The sequence below is a fragment of the Mytilus californianus genome, unplaced genomic scaffold (assembly GCF_021869535.1).
Source record: "Mytilus californianus isolate M0D057914Y unplaced genomic scaffold, xbMytCali1.0.p SCAF_3, whole genome shotgun sequence".
Lineage (NCBI taxonomy): Eukaryota > Metazoa > Mollusca > Bivalvia > Mytilida > Mytilidae > Mytilus > Mytilus californianus.
Window position 1 is genome coordinate 39,734,480 of NW_026262679.1, and position 27,787 is coordinate 39,762,266.

Sequence of the window (27,787 nt, forward strand, 5' to 3'; positions counted from 1 at the left end):
CTTTGTTAACAGATGGAACATACATACTTATATTTGTCGAACTAATTAGATATAAAAATACTAGGTATAATTACAGTAGGCCTAAATGTTGCTAATATTGAAAAACAGATTAAAACTTGAGATTAGCTTACATGCATTAATCTTCCAAATTTGACTTTAACATTTCACAATAAACATTAACAAAATTCCTAAGCGAAATATTGCAAATACAAGAAAACATTTCTTTTACGAAATTAATTCTTTGATAAAAGAAAGGCTCAAAATATTTTGTCCATTTTTTTCCACAAGACAAAACGTAGAATTCGAATGAATTATCTCCTCTTTACTCCGCTCGTTTGTGCATTGAGGTAATTTTCTAAACAACAAAAAACTTTCCCAGAATCCTCTAGAAGGAGCTCGGCGAAGGTGATATCATCTTCGTAAAATTAGATTAACCAAAGCTTCCTTTACAACAAAATTCAATTTCTTAGATGTATGACAAAAAGGAAATGTCATTGTTTATATTTTAAGTAAAGTTTCAATCGTTTCCCCCCAGTATTCCCAAATACTTGTGACCGTCTGTTGGTCGCAGACCGAAGATGACGTCACAGATGTAAATACGACCTGTTTTGTGCAACAAATCTCAAGAGGGATCTTCAAAAAATCTCAAACAAAAGAAAGATAATGGACAGTGAAGATGATATGATATACGATGAGGACTCTGAAGGTGAAGTTGAAATCGATTCCAGCGATAATGAAGACTTCGTGGAAATGGCTGAACCCTCCTCCGCACAGGACAAATCTGAACAAGAAGAATTTCCATTTGAGGTCTTGACTGCTGATCAGATTGTAAAGTTTATGGTTGATTGCATTAAAGAAGTTAATGTTGTGGTTCAGGTGTGTTTGAAATATTTACATGATGTAAAATGTATGTGCATTAAACAGGTTTAGCACAACTTACCAAAGGCAAATGAGGATAGTTCCTGGAATGAGTAACTATGTCAGATGTTGATTTATTTATGAAATCCATAAATAATAATTTCATATGCTCATATTCATGAACAATTGCATTTTTGGCATAGTCCAGTTACAATAAAAATTACAATATGCCATAGAGTCATCCAAAACTGATATAGGTCTGAAGGTTATGATTGACTAGCTAGATACATTGTATACAAATTACATAACTATATTAACATTACATGTATGTTTCATTATAATACGTTATTTTGATTGGCTAACAACAATCTCGCGTCATTCTGAAATTAACATCCATTTCAAAATCGAATGTAACATTCATGATGGCACAAGCTCTCACAATAAAGTGCACAGGTAAATAAAAGAAAACTTGATAGAAATCGTGTTTTCATGATCCTAGCAAAAAATGTAATTATAAGTATTGAATGCTTTCTTTTAGTAATTTTATAGAGTTGGCGCGCTTCATACAAAATGTACTTTGTTCAACTCATTTAAAAAGAAGCATTCAATTCTTAAAGGAAGTATTTTATTAATTAATACTCTTAATGTTTAATGTTTTGTTTCAGATGACCATGGTTTTCTTGTTGATAGAAAAAAAACCAATTGATTGACCAGATACATGTATATTAATGACATTACTATGAAGGGACTGTATTAACTGTAACACAGATTATTCATAGTAATGTCATTTATATATCAGGTAAATCATGGCCCTCTGACATTTACATAATAAAGCCAAGTTAAGTTGAATACTGCAGTGCTAAAACCATCTTCGCTAGCCAAGGGTTGCGATCCACTTCCCTCCTCTTCACCCTTGGCAGATTAAGCCAACATTTGTGATAACAATGTTGCGCCATCTATCGGTAGATTAAAGTCACGCCCATTCCGAATACATTATTCTTGACCAATGGTAGCACTTGAACTCTTTAATTTGGAGGTAAAAACACGGTAGCGTCTAGATTCTACACACTTGGTAAAGCAGGAAACGAAAATATACGTTGACATTCATGCATTTGTGCAAGAAACATACACAGGAACTTCTATTAGTTGATTAAAAACATTCAAATTGTCACTAAATATAGTCGTATGTTTAGGGATGTAAAGACTTGTTGCACAATAAGCACGTGGCAATTGTTTACATACACTTTCTACATTTACACGTGATCATGTTATTGGCGCTTTTTGATTGGATGCAGCCAGTTTCGACTGCAACCAATGAAAATCATTACCTTGTGTCTCCGAAATTCTATCTCAATCTGCCAAGGGTGGAGAGGAGGGAAGTGGATCTTAACCCTTGGCTAGCAAAGATGTGCTAAAACAGCCTGGGGAGAACACTGATGCTTGTTTAAAATTGACAAATAAATCTTAAGGGAAGGCACTAAAAATTTGGGTTGGTGGGGTTAGCATAAACACCATCTTTTTAGGCCTGTTCAACTATCTATTTTGCGAGACTTCGGAACTTTAGTTACTTTTATTATGACTACAAAAATTGCAGTTTTATTATGACATTGTTTTATTTTATTTGTTAGTTCAAGTCCAGTATCAACAGCTTGGATGCATTGAACCATGGCATTCCGTCTTGTCCCTGATAACCTAACTCGGGTTCACTATGACCCATTATTAATAAATAGAAACTGATACATGTACCTGTATTAAGTATTTGAGCCAAAAGAAAAGTATTATTAGATATTTTAGATTAAGATTTTAGAGTTCATTCTAAAGGATAAAAAATTTGTTTCAGATTCCTCAGACAGTTATAAGAATTTTACTGAACCATTTTCGATGGGATAAAGAAAAGCTAATGGAAAGGTAATGTGCAATTTTTCAGTTGTTTGGCACAGAATAATTTTTGTTGAGTCTGAGAAAGTGAGACAAAGTGATCCTAGATGCCTAGAAAGATTTTCATTTTTCCGTATTTTACTGATAAATGGACTTAGTTTTTTTACAGTTACATTTTGTAACAAGTAGATACAGTTTGGGGTTAAAGTTTGTTACACATCATTATCAATTACTTTGTCAAACCTTCATAGAGTTTTATGAAACTTTGGCAGAAGCTTGTTAACGTCTGAAGCAAACCTTTGAAAATATATTTTATTTATTTTTAGTATTTTCTGTCAGATATATGTAGCTATAGGTGGACTTCGTTTTTTACAGTTAACATTTACAGACATGATAAATTTGTAAACCTTCATGGATTGTTATGACACTTGGACAGAAGTTAATCTTCAAGACCAAGAAATAGTGTGAAAAGAAAAAGTTTGATTTTTTTTTTAAATTCTGTATTTTACTGATAAATAGACTCACTTTTAAGTCAACATTACACTTTTACCCAGACAGCAGCAATCACAGGCTAGACACATGTACAGGGTTCCGCGGAACCTCTTAAGAATTTTCAACCAAACCCAGAAAAATACATTTGTATATAACTTTTCAAGCAAAATTTCATTGGTTGGTCGGGATATCAAAGTGTGTTTTTTAGTCCCCTACCGACGAAGTCGAAGGGGACTTTTAGTTTTGCACTCTGTCTGTCTGTCTGTCCATCCGTCAGTTTTCCACACTTTTTTCTTCATGCTTAAAGATATTGATTTGATATTTGGTATATTGTTTTATCATGACAAATTACAGATCAGGATTGACTTTTGTTTCGGTCTGATGATTTTGTGCAGAGTTATGGTCCTTGGACTTAGAAAATTCACTCAAATAATCAGTTTTCCACACTTTTTTTCCTCATGCTTGAAGATATTGATTTGATAATTGGTATATAGTTATATCATGACAAGTTACAGATCAAGTTTGAATTTTGTTCCGGTTTGATGATTTTGTGCAGAGTTGTGGTCCTTGGACTTAGAAAATTCACTTAAATAATCAGTTTTCCACACTTATTTTTGTCATGCTTGAAGATATTGACTTGATATTTGTTATATAGTTTACACCATGACAAGTTATAGATCAAGTTAGCATTTTGTTTCAGTACAATGAATTTTTAACCGGTAGGTGACTATGTATTGCCATGCAATACTCTCAGAATGCTTGTTTTTACTGTGAAGTATTTTATAGGTATTATGATGGTGATCAAGACAGGCTGTTTTCTGAGGCTCATGTTGTCAGTCCATTGAGAAAAGACTCTGGAACAGGAGCAAGGCCCAAGGTAATTATATGTACTGTGCATTTAGTAATGAAGGAACTACTGTAAAAGCAGAAATTTTCTTTGAGGTTTTAATTTCTTTTATTTTGTGGATATCACCCCAGAAATTAGAACCCTAAAAAATTTTTTAAACTTGAACTAATAACTTTAACAGGAAAATTAATCCCCATGAAATTGAGGGTTGGAGACAAAACCGTGAAATTTTAACCCCACAATATTTAATATTTCTTTTGTATTAGTATTATTTTGCTGAAGTTACATGAGATTTTGTTTTTATGGCTGCAGTGATTTTACATGGTTAAAACTGAAATTAAATTCTAAAGGAATAAGATAATTAAATTTTTGTTTATGTTATAGAAAATGACGAGATTGGCAACATCAGCTGATAGTGTTCCAGCAACTTGTGAGATCTGTTATGTAACTAAATCCCAGAAGGTAGGTTATATACAAGATTGCAATGTATATGAATGTATACAAAATTCACATACCTTATTAAATGGGCATTTAAAAAGTCGGAATGCGAATACATATGTTCAAACTCTTTTAGATCATTTTTTAGTGGCAACAAACAAAAGAGCTATGTCAATTGGACATGCTTTGATACTATATCTGCCCTTGAATTTTTACTTGATAACATTTTTGTTCGCTTTGGAGATTCCGTATATCTTCAAGTTATCGGAATTCCAATGGGGAATAACTGTGCACCACTTATTGCGGACCTGTTTTTGTATTGTTATGAGTTACAATTTATGACTAAAATCAGCAAAGACCCATCGAAACAACATCTGATACAAAAATTTAACAATTCTTTTAGATATTTGGATGATATATTGGCTCTCAATAATGACGACTTCAGTATGTATACTAAAGAAATTTATCCTGTTGAACTTACTTTAAATAAAGCTAATACTAACAATGACCACTGTCCTTTCCTCGATCTTGATATCTATATCATTAACGGGAAGCTTAATACAAAAATTTATGATAAAAGAGATGATTTTTCATTTCCTATCGTTAATTATCCATTTTTAGATGGTGACGTTCCCTTGTCACCATCTTATGGTGTTTATATATCTCAACTTGTACGATTCGCTCGTGAATGTAACAACGTATTAGATTTTAGCGAAAGAAATTTATGTATTACTGAAAAATTATTACACCAGGGTTTTCGATATCATAAACTAGTCAAAACATTTACTAAATTTTATCATCGATATAAGGACATCATTCATAAATATAACTCAACATGCAGACCTCTTATACGTTCGGGTATTCCACATCCAATCTTTTATGGTAATATTCTTTACAAAGCACAAAAATGTCAGTATTCACCTCAAAAGCTAACAAAACCTTTAAACAGACTTATTAAAAAGGGATATAGTTACGATACTGTTGTCAGGTCATTAAAGATTGCATATTTTGGCTTTAATATTGATTCACTTATAGGGTTTTTGCATCGGAATTAAACATATTTATTCTAAAACCAGTTGTTGGCATGACACGGGTTATGTTCTTCTCATATATTTTATGATGGTATAATACTAAACCCCTAACAGGAGGGATTGTGCCTGATATTCATATGATGAAGACATAATCTTTTAATCAGTTTAATTGAGGTCTGGAGCTGGCATGTCAGTAACTGCTAGTAGTCTGTTGTTACTTATGTATTATTGTCATTTTGTTTATTTTCTTTTGTTTCCATTCTGACATCGGACTCGAACTTCTCTTAAACTGAGTTTTACTGTGCGTACTGTTGTACGTTTGTTTTTTCTACATTGGCTAGAGGTATAGGGGGAGGGTTGAGATCTCAAAAAACATGTTTAACCCCGCCGCATTTTTGCGCCTGTCCCAAGTCAGGAGCCTCTGGCCTTTGTTAGTCTTGTATCATTTTTAATTTTAGTTTCTTGTGTATAATTTGGAGTTTAGTATGACGTCCATTATCACTGAACTAGTATACATAGTTGTTTAGGGGCCAGCAGAAGGACGCCTCCGGGTGCGGGAGTTTCTCGCTGCATTGAAGACCCATTGGTGGCCTTCGACTGTTGTCTGCTCTATGGTCGGGTTGTTGTCTCTTTGACACATTCCCCATTTCCATTCTCAATTTTATGCCTGTAAGCTGTTAGTGTTCAGAAAATACTGATTCAGATTTTGATTAATCATAAGTTGTCTTAAAACAAAAGTCACTCACTAATAAAATCAAAGAGTTTCTAATTATTTTGGGTCATCAAAGTTTTTAATATATCCACTCTTTGCAACAAAACTGATAAAAGGATAAAAATGTAAACAACAGGATGAAATGAAATCGTATTGACAGATATTTTGGAACAACTAATTGCCTTCATCATATGTATTAAATTAGCTTGTTGGTTGTTTTCTATAGACTCTTTTATAAATATATATATATATATATATAGGGCCTTGCTTTTGCTACGAATTCCATAAGGTAATGCAAGGGGCTAATAGGACCTTCTCTACCTTCATGTATCTTATAATTTATATTTTCCATCAAATGATCCAGTGAAATCTTGATTAATTTTACCAAACAAGTAGATAATTGCTATAGTTTTCATAGCTAGTTTGGTAATTCCAGCAGACTGCCATGACCTTTGACTTTATTTTCTATTGTAGGATATGGCAGGATTAGAATGTGGCCATAAATTTTGTAGTGAATGTTGGACAGATTATTTAACATCTAAGATTGTAGAGGAAGGTATGGGACAAACAATATCATGTGCTGCCTATGGTTGTGATATTCTAGTAGATGATGATACAGTTATGTAAGTATTCTCTTTAATATAAAGTTAAACCTCGCTCTATCATGTCTATTGATCAGTATGAGCTTTTTTCATCACATCATCTGTTAACTTTAAACATTCTCATCAACTACCCAGGGCTCACGCTACTGGGGACAGGGGCAACGAATTCGCTTTCCTGTTGGTCACTTTGCTTTTCCTGACCACCAAAAGCGATATCACCCAGGTGTACACAACAGTTGTTTTTATTATCTGAATTTTTATTTTTATCAAGTTGACAAGTTTTCATTTAAAAGTAAAGAAATTTAAGGACATAGGCAATTTATTTCTAAAGAAATGTTATCATATGAAAGCGTAGACTTTGTAGACTTATCATACTTTTGTAGTTAATTCAAAGGAACAAATTTTTACGCAAACAAATGAAAGTATTTTTTTTCACTTCCAGCACTTCTTACAAGAGTGTACAAGAGAAGATTCTGATTTTCGGTTAAATAATTTTGTTACTCCATCAAAACATTATTAAAAGTCCCTTTAATTAATGTTAGATCCATTTTATATTGCATTATCAACAATTTTTTCTTTTGTAAAGATACCTTAAGAAATTTATACTAACTACGGATTGGAGGTGGACCAACAATGACCAAAATCTGTATTCTTACGATAATAACTGTTCACATATGCGGGGCAAGAGAATAACTAACGTAGAAGTGAAAAATGTTTATTCAACACACCTTTATAGACATTTGTTAGATTTGTTTGTTGCTCTTGTAAGATCTGAATACACAAAATAAGGAAGCATTTATTCAAAATTTTTATTCAGCCAATTATTTTCAAGTGATATGTTGGCCCTGTTAACATAGATTATTGCTTTTAGATCAAAATTTTGTCTTTCTAATTATAACATGTTTTATCAACTTGGGTTTTATAATATAAAATATGACATACAACAATGAACTTTGGCATGTTAACAATCAGGTCATGACATCAGAACCATGTCAGGATATTTTTTAGTTCAAATATCAAATTTCCAGACGTGAAGCAGAGATATTTCAGAGATTACCCAAAATGTTTTTGATGATCTGTAGTAAAAAATACTGCAACTTTTGAAGGAAAAGATTTGATTGTATACTGAAAGGCCACTGAACATGACCCCTTATGTCTTACGATCTTTCATGAAGGACACACAAATCTAACAGAGCAAAGTGAAAGATCCGATTGAACTACTCATTATTGAAGTTTGCCAATTGGTTACCATTGAAGAAATGTATCAAATAAATCTTCTCCTATATCTAGAAATGTACTGAATCAAAAAGAAATTTATCATATTGTTTCAAACATAGACGAATAATTACAGGCTTGTACATGTATATATATGTCATATGGTTTAAAATGAAATGATTTTTGCTTGCAGGAAATTAATAACCGATCCAAGAACTAGATTAAAATACCAGCAACTAATAACCAATAGTTTTGTAGAGGTAAGATTTGATTGACACATAAAAAAAAATGATAGGCATTCTGTTTTTATTTTAATAGCTATAAATGTAAGTTTTTCAAATAAAATACAAATGTCATGAGGTTGTGAGTTCAAACTTAGCGCGATTGGCTACACTTTAAGGGCACCCTTTATGAGGTGGACTACACTTTTAGGACACACTTAACATAGATATAAAGGCACTGTTATAGATAGGGATTTAATGGAATATACCATTGTTTCATATTTATTGGTAAGGAATAAAGATATGTATATTAGGTTGTTAACTTAATTCCTTTTTGTAATAAAATGATCACTTCTAGACTCTGCTAATAGAATTTTGATCATGTTCATTGTCTAACTGTCTCATTTCAATCAATAACTCCAGTTATAAACTTTAATACTGGATCACTGAGACTGATTGTCTAAGGATGTGTTGTGAATGTGGAATTTGCATGACCAAGAGCATATGCAATGCATTGCTTTTTAGATGCACAAAAGAAGTGCCAAATATATACCCTTTGGATCTCGCAAGTTTATACCAATCAAAGCTACCTTGGCTCATAACTGTAAAAATAGTTTTAGGATATTCAAAGATTTGTATAGCAAGACTTACTATACATATTCTTCTGCTTTTCATCTTTTTTCTATCTGTGTTTTTTGGTGTTTTTTTTTTTTAACGTTGTTGATTTTTTGTACTATTCAAAACTATATCAGCTATATTCTTGACTATAATTTATTAAGATAACAACAGTATGAAAGCCGTCGTAAATTCACATCCAATCCGATGTCTCGCCCGACAGAATAGTATAAATAGAAAATATAAACAAACAGATGTAATGTTCATCCCATTCATCGTAAAATTATAACTCATACGATAGCCTGGTTCCCTTTTAAATTGTATACATTTTAAATTCGTTGAGGTACAATTCGATGTTGTCCCTATTAGATTCAATCATTAATCGTATTTGTACTCTGTGGCTTCAAAACTGTTCAAACATTGCGAATTTTCGAAATGCAATAAAATGTTGGCCATTAAAATATTGATTTTAATTCTAAGGGAAGTAACTCAAATGGTCTTGCTAAAAGATGAATTGCAGAACCGATATTAAATTACGGCCCAGGGGTTCTAAAATACAAGGGAAAAGGGTCATGGCGCCAAATTTTTTTCCGAAATAAGGGCAGGGCGCCATACCATGCCAAAACATCCTGCAGGAAACACCTACATTACATTTCAATATTCTCACTTGGATTTTCTGTGAATATTAAATAAAAATTGAATGTGTTTATATTTCAGTGTAACAAGTTATTACGATGGTGTCCAGCCCCAGACTGTGGGCATGTAGTAAAAGTTGTTTTCCACGATGCCAAACCAGTAACCTGTAACTGTGGTCATATTTTTTGGTAAGAATAAGAAACTGTAAAATGTTATCTCAGATCTATGTTTTGTGCTTGGAAAAGTTAACATTCAACTTTACAAATTCAAAGCAAATGTTATATAAGCATGGTTTGCACATGTCTGAAATCCTTGAAAGTTTTTGAAATGAAAAAATTCTGGAAACCCTTAAAATTACATTTGTGTAAAAGTAAAGATTCTATGGTCATTTGTATTTGTTTCTACCACAACACATAATTTTTATACGACCACAAAAAACGTATATTGGTATCACGTCATCGGCGACAGCGTCGTCCTAAGACATTTGGTTTCCGGACAATAACTTTAGTTTAAGTGTATGGATCTCTATGAAATTTAAGCAGAAGGTTCAATACCACAAAAGGAAGGTTGGGATTGTTTTTGGGGGTGATGGTCCCAACCGTTTAGGAATAAGGGGCCAAAACAATTTTCATTGAATAAGGTATATGAAATATTTTTGCAGTTATTATTTTGGCGGATTCAAAACTTTTATCAATACAATTGCATGTACACTTTTAAATAGGCGGAATTTATTTTGACGATTATGTTCTATCCGCGAAAATAAGTGAAAATTTACACCCAGCGAAAATAACCCGCTATACGGTATTTTGAATGCTCTGAAATTGTACCACAAGGTTCAATACCACAAGTAGAAGGTTGGGATTCATTTTGTGGGTAATTGCTCAGACCGTTCAGGAATTAGGGGCCAAAAAGGGTATAAAACAAGCATTTTTCTAGTTTTTAGACAATAACTTGTGTTTAAGTGTATGGATGTCTCTTCATTTGTACAATATTTTACAAAAAGAAATTTTCTTCAAAATTAATTTTTTTGGAGGGGGGGGGGGGGTACAATTGTTTTTTTTGGGGGGGATCAATTTTTTTCCTCTAAGGAAAATTCTCTTCAAATATTATTTTTTTTGGGGGGGTCAATTTTTTTTCCTCAAGATTTAAGAAATTGTCAATTTTCCAAAGAAAAAAATTGGGGGTCACCATTTATTTTGCAAATTCTTTGTATAATAGTCTGAAAACAGATTTACTAAGTATTGCGCAACAGCACAGTGTATTGCACAACAGCAAGAAATCTTCAATTGAATATAAATTCCAATCATACAACCAATTTCAAGTTCTTTGACTACATTTATTCTGTGTCAGAAACCTATAATGTGTCAAATATTTAATTACAATCCAAATTCAGACCTGGATCAAGCTTGAATATGGTGTCCATTTTTGCCCCAACTGTTCAGGGTTGGACCTCTGCAGTTGTATCCAGCTGCACTAGGCTAAGCAGTTTATTCTTGTTTTTGTGATATTGTTAGATACAGTGTTTTCTATCTTAGGCTGATGGAGCATGATATAATCATCTGGTATATTTTGGATTTATTGTTTCATTTGGTTTTTTAAATGATTTTCTATGGACGAAAGTATTTTTATTATGCCCCTGGCGTAGCGAAGGGGGCATTAAGTGTTACCATTGTCAGTCTGTCCCCAAAATTTTCCTCTACCAAATGTTAAAAAACTTATACACAATGCTTTTTACCACAAAACACAGATCAAGTTCATAATTTGGTGGCGTCACTTTTACCTTTCATGAGTTATGCCCCTTTATAAACATAAAAAGTGCTGAATTTTCGTTTCCGTTCTCTAACTTTAGTTTGCCTCAACCAAATGTTATGAAACTTATATACAATGCTTATTACCACAAAACACAGATCAAGTTTGAAATTGGGTGGCGTCACTTTTATCTTTCTTGAGTTATGCCCCTTAATAAATGGAAAAATTGCTCAATCTGTCGTTTCTGTTCTCTTACTTCAGTTTGCCTCAATCAAATGTTATGAAACTGATACACAATGCTTATAATCACAAAACGGTCTTAACTATGTGAATCCTGCATCTGTATGTGGAAGTTGACTCGCGCATATTTTCAAGCGGGGGCATCAGTGGCCCATAGACACATTCTCCATTTATTCAAAATTATGATTATGAAGTTAACTTAAACTTGAACAGAATACAAGTTGCACAGATAAAAAAAAAGATTGTGTATTACAAAATCAATACACCTGGAAAAGTTCTTGAAATTTTGGAGCAAAAGCATGTTGAGGGAATTTTTATTATGCCTTCAATTTTAATTGTGTAATTTTTGCTGTATTAACGAAATTTTTGGCAAAAATTGAAATGTCACAAAAAATAACTCCTTAAAATTTCACAGAACCCAATTTTTCTTTTCAAATGCAAAACATTTTTAAATGTACAAATAAGGGAAATAAAAGTCAATTTAAATTGGAATGTTAAAGGACAGTAAAAAATGTAATTTTCACACAAACATGAAATTAACAGAAATTCTTTATCTGTTATATAGCTTTGCATGTGGAGAAAATTGGCATGACCCAGTCAAATGTAAATGGTTAAGAAAATGGATAAAGAAGTGTGATGACGATAGTGAAACCTCTAATTGGATAGCTGCCAATACCAAGGTACAGATTAACTGGATTCTTAAGTTCAAAATATCTAAATCAAAATTTTGAAACAGTTATTTCATTTATAATTTGGTACACAAATCTTTTTATTCCCTTCTTTGACAAAGGACGATGTAGTGTTTATATGCATTCATTCATCTGACTAAGATTCAAAGCAGTTTGAAGAAGTTGTATGGTGTGTATGTACTGGAAAGTATACCAAAATATGTTGCTCTTTAGTATTATAACTGCTCCTTGTTTTTATAAGTTACTGGAAGTTCTTGGAACTTAAAAAGGTCAGACATTATGTTGGCCCCAAGTGTCAATCTGAATTAGACACAGACTTCATAGAACTTTATATAGTATTTGAATATGAAAATTGTGGCTGCCATTTTGAATCACAAATGATACATTTTACAAAAATTCTTTCTTTCGATAAAGAAAATTTATTTTCAAGATGACATTTATTTCAACTTTGTAATATTTTCATAAAGACAGAAAAACATATCAGTACATATTTATTTGGAAACAAGGAAAACTAAGTTAATAATTGAATTTGCTTTAGATTTGTTTGATTTCTAATTCATAAAACCTTTGTCCCATTTTTTTCTTTTTATTTTCTGAAAGTATAACTACAGTGTAACATTATTTTGTTTCTACTGCCTTATTATTTTTAATTTACAATATGCTGTATATAGTGTGTGTTTTATTTTTGTTTGTTGCTCTGTTCGTGGCAGCTAAAGAAACAGGAAAATTTACTTGCGTCAGTATCCCTGCATATTCCAAGATTTTTCTCTGGCTAAATGTTTCATACATTATACTATTAATTATTGGATCACAAAATTATGTGTTTTTTGTAGTACTCATATTTATTTGTAATCAATTATCTGTTATTCAATTAGGTTTATGTTGTTTACATCTTTAACAAAACAATACAGTGATATTTCAATGTGTATTTTCCCATTCAGCAAAAATCATACACACTGAAATAAGCCTGCCCATTTTGTCTGACATCAAATGGTGAAAAAAGATGATCCAAAGAAACCCGAAACTACAAAACAACAGAATAAATTTTATGTTTTACTTTGAAACAAGTAACAGTATAACTGTAATCTGTAAGAGAATGTAATATGCTTTTATTATTTCATTGACAGGAATGTCCAAAATGTAGAGTCACAATAGAGAAAGATGGAGGCTGTAACCACATGATCTGTAAAAACCAGAATTGTAAAGCAGACTTCTGTTGGGTGTGTTTAGGTCCCTGGGAACCACATGGGTCATCGTGGTAAGTATATGTACATTAAGGGAGAAAATGGGGTTTGAGTCCTTTTGAGCCACATTATTACTCATTGAAATATGGATCCTTTTTCTGTTAGTTGTAATTTTGGACTGCATAGGTCTTTGTAATGTATATAATAAATGTAGAAAAATTATGTCTCTTAAATTGTTAAAAGATATAAATGGATCAAATTAATTCAGTGTCCTGTATATAGCCACCATTTTCACATTACAAATCAAATTTAATGATGCCTTGTCATCAAATGTCATACAAAGTTAAATGTAAGATTTTGTTTTGGTCAATGCATATTTCTGGATTATTCTTTATCAGAAATATCTAAAACTAAAAGCTCGGACTCATAAAACATGACAAGTACATTTTGGAGCTATATATCATAGAAATATTGATCTTATGTAAAAGTCCAAAATTGGATAACCCCAGTCTTACACATTTGAAAATATTCATTAATGGCTTAACTTCTCTTTAAGGTCCTTTATACCAGCACTCTTAGTTAAGTAATAATCATATATGATGACTATTTTTTCTTCTAATCACAATTTAAGGCAGGGTTCAAAATTTTATTGATGAATGTAGACTTTCCCATATATAAAAGATTTTTTCATGCAGAATTAAGATGGTAAAGCCATTATCAGTTGTGAAACAGAACAACTTAAATGCATTTATAGTTCATATATGAGTCAGTCTTTATTCAAACATAATTTGTAGCAAAAATTTTAGCTATGAATAATTTTAGAAAATACAAGCATGAATGTATTTGCAGGTATAATTGTAACAGATATGATGAAGATGAAGCTAAGAAAGCTAGAGATAACCAGGAGGTAAAGTATGAGTCAAATCTTAGCATACCAATTTAATGGCTGTTTACTTATGATGTATGAAGCATTTATAGGATCTTCTTTGATGTATTTTATGTAAAAGTGAAAAGATACTGGAATGACTTAGATGAAACAATAGGGTTACTAACCAATGGTTTCTGAAATCTTGAGCCCCCTTATTTAGCTGACCATTGGGAATATATGAAATGAAGCTAATACTGAAGTAGGAAAAAAGAGAGAGAAGATACTGAGGGGCAATAGAAAAAAAGTCTTTAAGAAAAATAGACAACAACATGGCCAAAAGAAAATGAAAAATTGAAGTCCACGAAACACTACTTTAAAAACTAAAGATTGAGTAACATCAACCTTACCAAAAGAATGGTGATGAACTCAGGTGTTTAGGAAGGGTCTGCAGTTTCTGCTGCGTTAGTGGCACCCATCATGTTGCTTATGGCAAGATTTATCTGTTGATAAGACTGATTCATTGTTGCCACAATAGAGTGAAGAAAAGGTCTTGCAGTAAAAAATTTGTGCACGAAACACCAAATCCAGTATTTTGATTGGTTAATACTTGAGTCTGAGTACAGTAATCGTACTCGAAAGTTTTATTACCATAAGCCCAGGTCATCTATGACACAGATATTTTAAAACTCATGGTAGAGTCTGATAGGAAGTGTTTACATTAATCATTAATAAAAGGCACTGCACAAGAATAGCATAAAGTGTATCCCTTAAATGCTGCCATTGCTTCCTGATTGCTGAAAAAAATTGGTATTATTTGATGTAATATCATTTTGAAGAAAGGTAATGAAATCAACAGATTGATGTTATAATTTCACTTCTCCAGAGGATAACTATTGACAACCATACTTTAATCATCCCTGTTCCCAAGGAAAACTCTCAAAATGCCAACAAGACTGAAACCTTTCTCAAATATCTCAAAAGCACATGAAGTTTACTATTTGCCTTTGCATATATATCAATATGTGTTTTACTCTCTTTTTCAAATGTCTTGCAATATGTTGGTTTCGTCACTAGAAAATGTGCAACACATAGTTAAAGTTTATGAACTATTTTATGTGAAAAAAATTAATTATTTATAAGTTATGTTGCAAGTATGGACTTCTCTATCAGATGATTAACTTTCTATGATGTAATTATTTGTATTTAGAATGTCCATCATAAATTTACATTCTACCCAATTTTATGAAACTAGATGTGTCGGAATGACGCGAACAGCCCCACTCGCAAAAAAAGCTTTAAGCCATTTTTAGGAGTGGAAATTAGAGAAATTCAATGAAAGTCAGTATAACTGTATTTTCATGAAAATTTCAAAGTCCAAAGCCCATAATTTTGGCAAAAATCAGCAGAGTAGAACCAAACGTAAACCTTGATCTGTAACTCATCATAGTAGACTCACATACTGAAAATCACCTCAATATGTATAGGCATTTAGAAAAAAGTCTGTATTTATGAAGAACATATTTAACAAATCGAACACGTGCTTATCATTGACTTAAGCAATCAGCATCCCCTTTTTAAACCAGTACAAGGTTAGACTATTAATCGTCAAAATGAACATAATTTCATGCCAAATATCAACAATTATCCATCATAATGAATCACTTTAGTAGTTTAAAAGTAAATACTTGAATATTAATTGCAACTGGATAATCTGATGAAATTTCATATCGTAATTCCAAATTCATTTGGTAGTTTACAATCAAATGAATACTCAGTTTATATTCAAAATCAAAAGATGCATGTTGCATGATCTGTTACACTGGAATTTGCAATTTAAAGTTAGTAAAACCATTTCAGTTTTACACATTTGCCCTTCACGAAAATGTATTCAACGTTTTAAAGAAATGGGTGCAAAAGTTCTTGTTGTATATGCTGCAAATCATCGATCCTGGTTTGTGATTTCTGAATAGAATTTGACACTACTACAAAGGGGTGTTTGACAGTGAGAAAAATTTCCGAACAAAATTTCCAAAATAGCGTGAAAACACGCCTCTTGGAACCTTCTGACAGGAAAAACTTTGACGTTAACTAACAGCTGAATGGTGGTTATCATTGACTAAGAGGAGCCATGCAGGTTTGACATTGGAATTGTTACAAATGACAATAAATAAAAATATTGTTTATTCTATAATAAAATGAATATAATATTTGATAACTTGTTGGTGTCTGTAGTATGCATGTATTAAGAGACAATTAATATATCAATTACAGGTCTCTAGGGCAATGCTACAAAGATATCTGTTCTATTGTAACCGGTACATGAACCACATGCAGAGTTTAAAGTTTGAAAACAAGGTAAGATTCTTATTTTTCACGAACTAATGTTAACAGTTATGAACCATTTCTAATTGAATGGTAAACTCTTTATTGTCCTGAGTCTTTATAAGAAATTCAACAGATAACTAAAGTTTAAATAGTGAAAGGTTCTTGAATGGGAACATTCTTAAAAATGTGGAACTCTTTTTACCAAAAAATCTTGCAATAGAAAAATTTATTGCTATTTTATGTATTTTTCCTTTGATCTTTATTTGTGATAATTTTCATATCATGCTACTCTCTTGAGATAGAAAATTATCACTAGAAACTAAGGGTGTACGTGCCGTTGTCAATGTTAACATCAAATTGTCACTAGAAACTAAGGGTGTACGTGCTGTTGTCAATGTTAACATCAAATTGTCACTAGAAACTAAGGGTGTACGTGCCGTTGTCAATGTTAACATCAAATTATCACTAGAAACTAAGGGTGTACGTGCTGTTGTCAATGTTAACATCAAATTATCACTAGAAATTAAGGGTGTACGTGCCGTTGTCAATGTTAACATCATATTATCACTAGAAACTAAGGGTGTACCTGCCGTTGTCAATGTTAACATAAAATTATCACTAGAAACTAAGGGTGTACGTGCCGTTGTCAATGTTAACATCAACGACGTCATATGCAAAATAGCAATAAATAGATTATCAATGGCCTTTAAATTCAATGATGTTTCTTGGCCACATCTCATCTCAGGACTGTTGCCCTTTGATGAGATTGTAGCTGAGAAACACCCTCTTGTTTGTAAAACCAACAATAATCTATAAGTATGATTTGATTTCTGAGCAATTGAAATCTTAATTTTTGAAACTCAAATTATCAGCTGCTTGTTCTGAAAGAATTAATAGTGTGAGCAAAACAATCTTGTGCAATGGCAATTTTAATGAAGTGTGCACACATGAAACCAAAATCAGTAATAAAAGAAAAAAGAACTTAAGTATTAATTTAAAAAATAAGCAAATTTACAATTGTTATTACAAGAAACAATAATAATATAGGAAGTCATGAACGGTAAGGTATGCATATCTGAAGTGTTGAATGTTTAAAATAGAGATGTCAACAAGAACTCGAGTATCGCTCGGTAGTACAGAGTATCGAATACCAAAATGATACTCGACTAATCGGTTTCCTGTTAGAATGTTGTTGCCTTCTTAAAGAAAAAATGTATAATTAAGAGCGACTCCCAGGAAATTAAATATTAATCAAAATTAAAATACGCTTCAAATGTTTTTGTTTAATTGTCATTTAAAATTCCCTCGAACAGATGTAGGCTATGAACAAGTGCACATTTCTAAGGCTTACACTTTTAGCTTATCATGTCTTAGTCATTCCACCACCTCTCTACCATCAGAGCAAATATTTTCATCAGCATGACTGTTAGTTACGTAACAAAGTTGAGAAATCGACTCGTCCAAGAAAAATTTGATAAGATAATATTTCTTAATAAGAACAAATTCGTTGCACCCTGTATCGACCCTCAGAGAATGGTTAAAGGCGTCAGTAAGTTCTAATCATCACCCCTTTGTTGATCATTAAATGTGTTTTTTTACGATTCACAAATCCTATTATTTGAGTAAACATTTTTCTATAGATGTTTATTAATTAATTGATTATAGATTATTCCCAGTTTACATAATTAGTGGATGTAGTAAATGAGCTATTAATTATGGTATAAAATTCCTGGGACTATTATCTAGTCCTAAATAATAATGTTGAGGGTTTTACGTCCAGAAGACACCGACCCACAATACGTAAAATGAGTAAAATTTTGTGTTTCCATTTTGTAGATGTTTTTCCGAGCGAGTACTCGAGTATTGCTTGGTAAATCTAACGAGTACTCGATTAGTAAATCTTCACCGAGTTGACATCCCTAGTTTAAAATAATACTGTTGAAATTCTAGTTTATGGTGTTTTCTGTTCTTGACTAACTGAATTTGATTAGAAGTATACTACAATTTGACAATATGATGAAATGATATTATTTTTCTAGCTTTATGCCTCTGTGAAGTTAAAGATGGAAGAGATGCAGCAACACATGTCATGGATTGAAGTACAATTCTTAAAAAAAGCTGTAGATGTTTTGTGTCAATGTAGGCAAACTCTTATGTACACATATGTCTTTGCTTTCTATTTGAAAAAGAACAATCAGTCAATTATATTTGAGGTAAGTTATACAGAGCTGAAGGGAAGGTATGAAGCAGGCCTTTTATACATATGTATATATGTTAAGTTACTTTCTGGGATTTTTCACATTTTGTTATGAAAGTGAATTGTGTTTTAAAGTTGGACCAAAGTATCAACATGCACCCTATATTACAATTTCTGGATTAACTGGCACTCTACAGAGAATAGTTATCAGCCTTTAAGACATTTAAAAGTTTATTTCTGGTTTGTTAAGTCTTGGAAGTTATTGGTAAATCCTTTGTTTCAATTCTTTTAAATGTTAATCCTTTCTGCATCAGTGGTTTGCTGGTCTTCAGTTAAAATTAGTTCTTCTTTCAATATTCAGTAGTAATTCACCTTGTAACTAACATTGATGAACTGTTCATACATAGAAAATTAATAAAAGTAAATGGAAAAGTAAAAAGGGATTCCTGAAATTACAGTTCTCATTTATAAACAAAAGCAAAAAGAGAAGATATTGAGATTTAATTGTTTTGTTTTCAGGACAACCAGAAAGATTTAGAGAATGCTACAGAACAATTATCAGAATATCTAGAAAGAGATATTACTTCAGATATGTTACAAGACATTAAACAGAAGGTTCAGGATAAATATAGGTAAGTCAACAAAATGTCTGTGTAAGATTTAATGCCAGTGGCGTAGCTAGGACATTTTCTAGTGTACGCCCGAACCTCATCGAGGGGTTTGAGGTCCCCTAAGCTAATACAGGGCAGAAGATCTCCTGGTAGGTGGCGAAACCCCCGGAAGTTCACGCGTTATCGAGAAAGAGATACCAATATCTGTCATTAAAAACTCATCAATAGCAACATACTTGGTCAGTTAAGAACAGAACTTTACGACAAAAGAGATGATTTAAGCTTCCAATTGTGAACTTTTCTATGTAGCAACATTCAAGCAGCACCTGCATTTTGAGTAAATACCTCCCAGTTGATAAGATATTCCAGAGCTTGCATTCCTATCATCATTTCCTTGATAGATGGTCACTTGTTACAAGGAAGCTACTAAACCAAGAGTTCCAAGTGATGAAGTTGAAATCATTCCTTCGAAAATTTTACGAGTAGGTTGACCGTTATGGAATATCTGTTTCACAGATTCCTAATATGGACGACGGATATGTTACAATTGTTGATATTAACACAATCCAGTCCATTTTCCCTCGAATGTGACCTACCAAATTAGACTTATCACTGGGTCTGTGCTTACATCAGCAACACGACGGAAGCCACACGTAGAGCGGAATTTGTTTACCCTTCTGGAGTACCTGAGATCACCCCCACTTTTTGGTGGGGTCTGTGTTGCTCAGTATTTTGTTTCTATGTTGTGCTTTGTGTACTGTTGTTTGCCTTTTCATAGTTTTTCATTTTTTTGCCATGGCAATATTGTCGTTTGTTTTCAACTGATGAGTTTGAATATCCTTTTGGTATCTTTCGCTTCTCTTTTAGAGTCTTAATTTGTTTTTTTTTATGTTAAATTTATTCATTGTGTTGATTTGGAATCTAATATTCATTTATCTAAGAGAAAAATGTCCAAACCAGAAGCTTAAAAATATGTTTAAAAGGAGATGTGGGGTAAATAACCAATTGACGAAAAAATAAAAACTTTATAGAGATAGTAAAAAAGTAAGTCTCCATTTCAGTGTTGTTCTATTCATTTTTTTCACCTTATCTTATTTACTCACCTTTTGTACACTCAATTTCGTTAATGAACACATGTCCAATTAATTTTCATAGATGGTCAGGTGTAATTTAAAAATAAATATTGAACTGTAACATAAAAACGCAAGCCACATCGTATCTCAGCAGATAATGAATTGCTTTAAACAATAGTAAACTCAGTAGAATTCACAGAAGATTCAGACTTTGACAGAAAATGAACAAATATATAAAAGTGGCAATTGAAACTTGAGGTTCTGTATAATTTCAAAATTTATAAACCTGTATATGGACAATTTCAGAAAGGTTTGTTATAAATCATGTCAGTACCGAAGTACTGACTACTGAGCTGATGATACTCTCAGGGACTGATATAAAAATAAGAAGATGTCCTATGATTGCCAATGAGACAACTCTCCACAAGAGACCCAAAGACACAGAAATTAACAACTATAGGTCAACGTACAGCCTTCAACAATGGATAAAACCCATACCAAATAGTCAGCTATAAAAGCCCTCTAAACATGTCCAATTAATTTTCATAGATGGTCAGGTGTAATTTAAAAATAAATAATTTTGTTAATGAACACATGTCCAATTAATTTTCATAGATGGTCAGGTGTAATTTAAAAATAAATATTTAACTGTAACATAAAAACGCAAGCCACATCGTATCTCAGCAGATAATGAATTGCTTTAAACAATAGTAAACTCAGTAGAATTCACTGAAGATTCAGACTTTGACAGAAAATGAACAAATATATAAAATAAAATATGAAAACAACACGTTATTAATTTCATGCATCCAAAGCTCTTTTCTGAATTTACCTTCATCAGGAACGCTCAAAGCCTTATATTTGAAAGCCAAGGATGTATAAGCTGAAATAGGATGCAGAGGTATATGACCAAAAAGTACCTAAAAATAGTCATATTCATCTAAGGTCAACTTTGCCAGAGGCAATTGAAACTTGAGGTTCTGTATAATTTCAAAATTTATAAACCTGTATATGGACAATTTTAGAAAGGTTTGTTATAAATCATGTCAGTACCGAAGTACTGACTTCTGAGCTGATGATACTCTCGGGGACTGATATAAAAATAAGAAGATGTCCTATGATTGCCAATGAGACAACTCTCCACAAGAGACCCAAAGACACAGAAATTAACAACTATAGGTCAACGTACAGCCTTCAACAATGGATAAAACCCATACCAAATAGTCAGCTATAAAAGCACTCTAAACAACAAATGTAAAACAATTCAAACAAGAAAACTGACGGCCTGATATATGTACAAAATAATGAACGAAAAACAAATATCATATACAGCAGCAAACGACAACCACTGAATTACAGGCTCCTGACTTGGGAAAGGCACATACAGAATGTGGCGGGGTTAAACTAGTTTGAAGGCACCAACCCTCCCCTTAATCTGGGACAGTGGTGTAACAGTACAACATAAGAACAAACTATCAAATCCTTGAAAAGGGCTCAACTCATCAGGTGGATACAAAGCAGAAATACATCTAACAAAAACACAGAGTGGACCTGGATAGTCCAACAGCAGATGAATCGACCCAGTGCTGTAAGAATGAAAACAACACGTTATTAATTTCATGCGTCCGAAGCGCTTTTCTGGATTGACATTCATCAGGAACGCTCAAAGCCGAGGATGTATAAGATTCGAAACAGTTGCGGAGTTATATGACTCATCTTTGCCACCTTAAAAGTACCTAAAAAAATAATATACCATTTGATTAAAAAGTAGATTTGGTCACTTGTCTTTTATCTTCAATTACAAGTCATTGAAGAAAGAATTACAAGGCTCTTGTGCTTTTAATCAGTTCCTTTAAATTATTTGGGTTAAAATATTTTTTCTTCGAAATTTATGTGCACGCCCGGGCATTTTGACGTAATTGTAGCTACACGCTGAGCCAACAAAAACAATGGGTTAGTTAAAGTCAGTATTGAATGCTTTTTAGAAAATTAGTGGTTATATGAATTGAACACTACTTGAAATTGGTATGGTTTGTTTTGACTCAAATATTTTGATCTTGAGCATAAATGATGAATTTTACACAGAAACATGTCTGATGCTCTGAAAAGGGTAACATACTTTTTCATATATTGTTTTTCTTGCTTGGCAACAGAATATGTTGGGATTGGACCTAAAAAATGACACTAATAAGAAATACTAAACTCTTTTAAGGGGCCTAAACTTAATTAATAGAAGTATGTACAGATTCACTCCAATTTATTACATAGATAAAGATTTATCAATTTACTCTAGAAATAAAGACAACATTCACATTCAATATTTTGTACCACTTCAAATTTGTTTTGTTATCAAGTACATCACTTTTTTTTTACGGTTACTGTTTATATGTTATAAAAAAACTTTATTTATTTGCTTACACATTGTTTACTGTAAATTTAGAAATTATTGCGATGTTTTTATTATTGCGTAAAATGCGACAGGTTTATAATCGCAATAATTTAAACTCGCATTTTGAATTTTTTTAGATGAATTAAACATGATTTTTCTCAATATCGCAAAAATTATAATTGCATTTTAGTCTAAAATGACAAAATCGCAATAATAAATGCACGCAATAATTTCTGAATTTACAGTATTTGGGCCGAAAGACAATTTTTATTGATAGTGACGATGTCAGTTGTATAAGTCAGTAGAATCACAGATTTGCTTGATTTTCTTGATATAGTATGTAATTGTGCATGCCTCTAGTGTGGAAGGTTATGGGTTTGGGCAAAGCAAAGACTTTAAAATTGGAATTTGCTGCTTCTCAAACAATTATACAACATTGAGGAGTAATATATAAGACTGGTTTGTGCATAGTCAGAGTAATGTTTCTTGGTAGAATAACATGTCTTCCTTCTGAATGATACCTTTTTAAGCTAGCACATTTTGTATAAAAATCTGACTTGATGTGTTGGCGAAGTACAATGTATAGAATATTCTAACTCATTAACATGATATCATTCTGAATACTGTAAATTCAGGTATTTTAACATGATATCATTCTGAATACTGTAAATTCAGGCATTTTAACATGATATCATTCTGAATACTGTAAATTCAGGTATTTTAACATGATATCATTCTGAATACTGTAAATTCAGGTATTTTAACATGATATCATTCTGAATACTGTAAATTCAGGTATTTTTACATGATATCATTCTGAATACTGTAAATTCAGGCATTTTAACATATCATTCTGAATACTGTAAATTCAGGCATTTTAACATGATATCATTCTGAATACTGTAAATTCAGGCATTTTAACATGATATCATTCTGAATACTGTAAATTCAGGCATTTTAACATATCATTCTGAATACTGTAAATTCAGGTATTTTAACATGATATCATTCTGAATACTGTAAATTCAGGTATTTTAACATGATATCATTCTGAATACCGTAAATTCAGGCATTTTAACATGATATCATTCTGAATACTGTAAATTCAGGCATTTTAACATATCATTCTGAATACTGTAAATTGAGGCATTTTAACATGATATCATTCTGAATACTGTAAATTCAGGCATTTTAACATGATATCATTCTGAATACTGTAAATTCAGGTATTTTAACATGATATCATTCTGAATACTGTAAATTCAGGTATTTTAACATGATATCATTCTGAATACTGTTAATTCAGGAATACTGTAAATTCAGGTATTTTAACATGATATCATTCTGAATACTGTAAATTCAGGCATTTTAACATGATATCATTCTGAATACTGTAAATTCAGGTATTTTAACATGATATCATTCTGAATACTGTAAATTCAGGTATTTTAACATGATATCATTCTGAATACTGTAAATTCAGGCATTTTAACATGATATCATTCTGAATACTGTAAATTCAGGTATTTTAACATGATATCATTCTGAATACTGTAAATTCAGGCATTTTAACATGATATCATTCTGAATACTGTAAATTCAGGAATTATTGTGATCATTTTTAAGAAAGGACAAAAATGTGAGATCAATTATTGCAATTTCAATAAATTCTGCAGACAAATAATGTCATAACAATTTTAAGTGAGTTTTTATTTTTGCAACACCTATTCAGTCAAAATTTTCACAATAATAAAAACATCACAGAAATTTCAGAATTTACAGTATACATTTCATATTTGCTGCTAGTTGTTAATCTGCCATCGAGCAAGCAGACCCTTATTTATTCAGAACACAGTTCGTGTGGACTTAACTTTCGGAAACCTAATTACTTGCTAACAATAATTCTTCAGGCTTCATCATAGAGTATTTTTAATGTCTACTATTATCTTTTTAGATACTGTGAAAGTAGACGTAATGTATTACAAGGCCATGTACAAGAAGGTTATGAAAAAGAATCATGGGAGTATTTTTAATGTCTATTATTGAATACATTCTATCTTTTTAGATACTGTGAAAGTAGACGTAATGTATTACTAGACCATGTACGAGAAGGTTATGAAAAAGAATCATGGGAGTATCAGGACTTTTAAACTGTGAAATGTTAGGTTTTTGATATTTTATTGTGTAAAATATTATTATAATAAATTAATGATGTTGTATGATTATATTGACATGAAAGGCTTTTATATTTTTTAGTCAAACAAAATCTTTTCTTCTGTCAGCGTAGTAAAAAGGGATTTATTGATAATGCAAATTACATTCTGACTTTTTGTGTGTTTTGTTAGGTTTGTTTTTTTTTTAATTAGATACAAAATACATAAAAGGAGTAAACTGAAAGGAAATATTGAAAGTTACTGCTGTGCAGTAGGAAAGAGATTTTGTTCTGCATTTATTTCCTTTTTATGAAGGAAATGTTAGCTTGAAGTAAATGTGTGAATGTATGTTTGATGACATCATCCTGTTCTCATGATTTATATCCCATGTTGGTATTTATTGATTGATCTAATAGATCAAAGTTTCACATTGATTATTTAAAAAGAGAATTTTTTCATTAGCGTGACAATTATATTGTACTTTTTTGCTTACTTCTTAGTTTTTTAACATTTAATTTATGTTACAAATGTTTATGTTCAAGAAGCTTTTCTTTTAAAATGTCTATAGCTTTATAGTGAAAGTTCAGAAACAATGTATATTTTTCTAGTTTGTTAAATTCTATTCATTATTGTAGTGAAAAACAATTCAAATAAAGGGGAAATTTTATGAAACAAAAAATTGTGAAAAAATAATGAAGAAGATGTTCTTGCCAGTTAGAATTAAGCTTTCTGTTGTGTTTGGTTACTAGAGATTCTTTTTGTGTTATGTTAGATCTTTTTTTCATCATTTATGTCCTTTAGAAATGTTTTTTATACACAAATTTAGCTTTAAAAAAATATAAAACTTAATGCAAGTTTTAAGATATGAATGTTGAATAACCATAAATTGTCTCTGAAATTGATATTTATTTCTACAATGTTCGAAACAGATAGAACTGTAAGGCATTATGAAGCAATTCTAAAGTATTTTGTGTAGAGTGCAAATACATTTTTATATTCAAGAAAATTTATGGTTAGTCATTTCAATCTGCAATTATTCAAAAATTATTTAGAAGAAATTATTTTACTTAAATGATATGTTTACCTTTCCATAATATATATTTATTGTTTTGACCCTATTATTTAAAAAAAGACGTATTTTTTTATGAAAAAGTCTTGCTGTCCAATTATGAATCATTTTCAGCTTTTTGAATTATTTCTTTTTAGAGGAAGTTGATTTTAATTTCTATACATTTTTCCTCAATTTGAAGAGTTGTCTATATTATTACAACTATTTGTCTTTTGTTGCATATTTATAGCACTTACAATATTTTGACACAAAATTATTTGAAACAAAGGTGAACAGTTTTGTGAAATTATAAAAGAAAATATCAATGGAGTTATGTTAATGCCAAACTGGAAAAAAGTTTATAAACTTGTGTTTTTGTGTATATTTGTCATTTTATGTTTTAATCTGATTTGATGTGTAACACTATTTCTTTCTAAACAACTCTACTTGATTTGTAAGGACAATTTTCTGGAAGTTTTGTTCATTTCGAAATTCATTATAAAAGTGAAAAGTCTGGTTAGTTCTGGAATTTAAAATTAATGTCTAAAAGTACTTCTGTTCCCTTTAGATTTTTCTTTAATTTGTTTGGTTTATAGATACAACTCAAAATTGAGCTGAAGTGCCATTTGACAGTAAAATGAACTTGAATAAGAGTTATTCTTTTTTTCACTGCCTCAACTTTTTAAAGCAACTAATTTGAGCCTATTTCTTTTTTGCACAAACGTATGTTATACAATGTTAAAAGTTGTTTTTGCTTGTATATGTATCTTTAAGTCTGTTCTAAAAATAGGTTTATAACCTGATTTCTTACAATTGTTACAATCAGGTTGTAAGTCTCCCTGTTCAAGAAATATGTAACCAAAAAGAACCAAATTTAAAAATGTATGAAAGTAATTTATTATACAGTGCAAGGTACAAGGAAATAAAGCTTGGATTAGGATAATAAAATATATTACCAGTAGGAGTTCATTGTACAAACTGTTAGGGGGATGAAAGTTCAACATTTATTATTTTGACAAACTGAGTTCAAAATGAAGAAAAAGACCTTATTCAAAGTTGTAAAAGGAATGCTTAAAGTTGATGTAGTATTAGATAAAACAAAATCAGTCAATCATGCATTCACTATCAGTATCTTAATGACCAAAATAAGATAATATGGAAATGACATTTTTCAAGAAGCAACTATTGTAATGCTAGGTGATATAAACTTTTTGTGTTTCATCCTTCAAAACCAGCAAAAGTATAAATATTTATTAGATTCAACCATTATTCTTGTAATGCTAGACTAAAAGTTATCATTTCCCACCTGCATCTATAAACAAGATCTTTGTCATACTATCATATTTTGTTGTTGTAGGCATTAACTTCTGTCATGTCATGTTTTCAGTGAAAATGTTTGAGGTATTTGCATTTTGTAAAACTTTTTTTTTTTTTTTTTTTAATTATGAAGGCTTAAATATTCGTGTTTAGGAAAATAATAAATATCATTTTTGGCTTATTGATATTTGAATATTGTTGAACGTAGAAAAAGAATGATTGAATACAAGTGAATTATTTTTTTTATTTAGAACTGCTTTGTAAATTGTGATGGCATTTGGAACATGTGAACATGAAGTTGTTACAATATCACCTTATTATCAAGGGAATATGTATGTTTGTATGATGTTTTGTAATGTTGCATATTAAGATAAGAATGAAAATAAAATCAAAATAGTA

General features: G+C 31.2%; 1 protein-coding gene across 2 annotated transcripts; it reads left to right on the forward strand.

Moving 5' to 3' along the window:
- The first annotated feature begins 372 nt into the window (after positions 1–372).
- On the forward strand, positions 373–27,787 carry LOC127734559 (E3 ubiquitin-protein ligase arih1-like). Of its 2 annotated transcripts, none has more exons than XM_052244489.1 (14): positions 373–876; positions 2,699–2,766; positions 4,015–4,105; positions 4,460–4,537; positions 6,731–6,879; positions 8,267–8,333; positions 9,627–9,733; positions 12,100–12,214; positions 13,351–13,481; positions 14,257–14,314; positions 16,547–16,630; positions 18,640–18,813; positions 19,317–19,429; positions 24,825–27,787. In XM_052244489.1, exons 1-14 carry the CDS (start codon positions 664–666, stop codon positions 24,901–24,903), a joined length of 1,527 nt encoding a protein of 508 aa, XP_052100449.1. In that variant the 5' UTR covers positions 373–663; the 3' UTR covers positions 24,904–27,787. The 2 variants fall into 2 exon arrangements, with proteins under 2 accessions (XP_052100449.1, XP_052100448.1); XM_052244488.1 differs by having other exon boundaries at positions 24,936–27,787.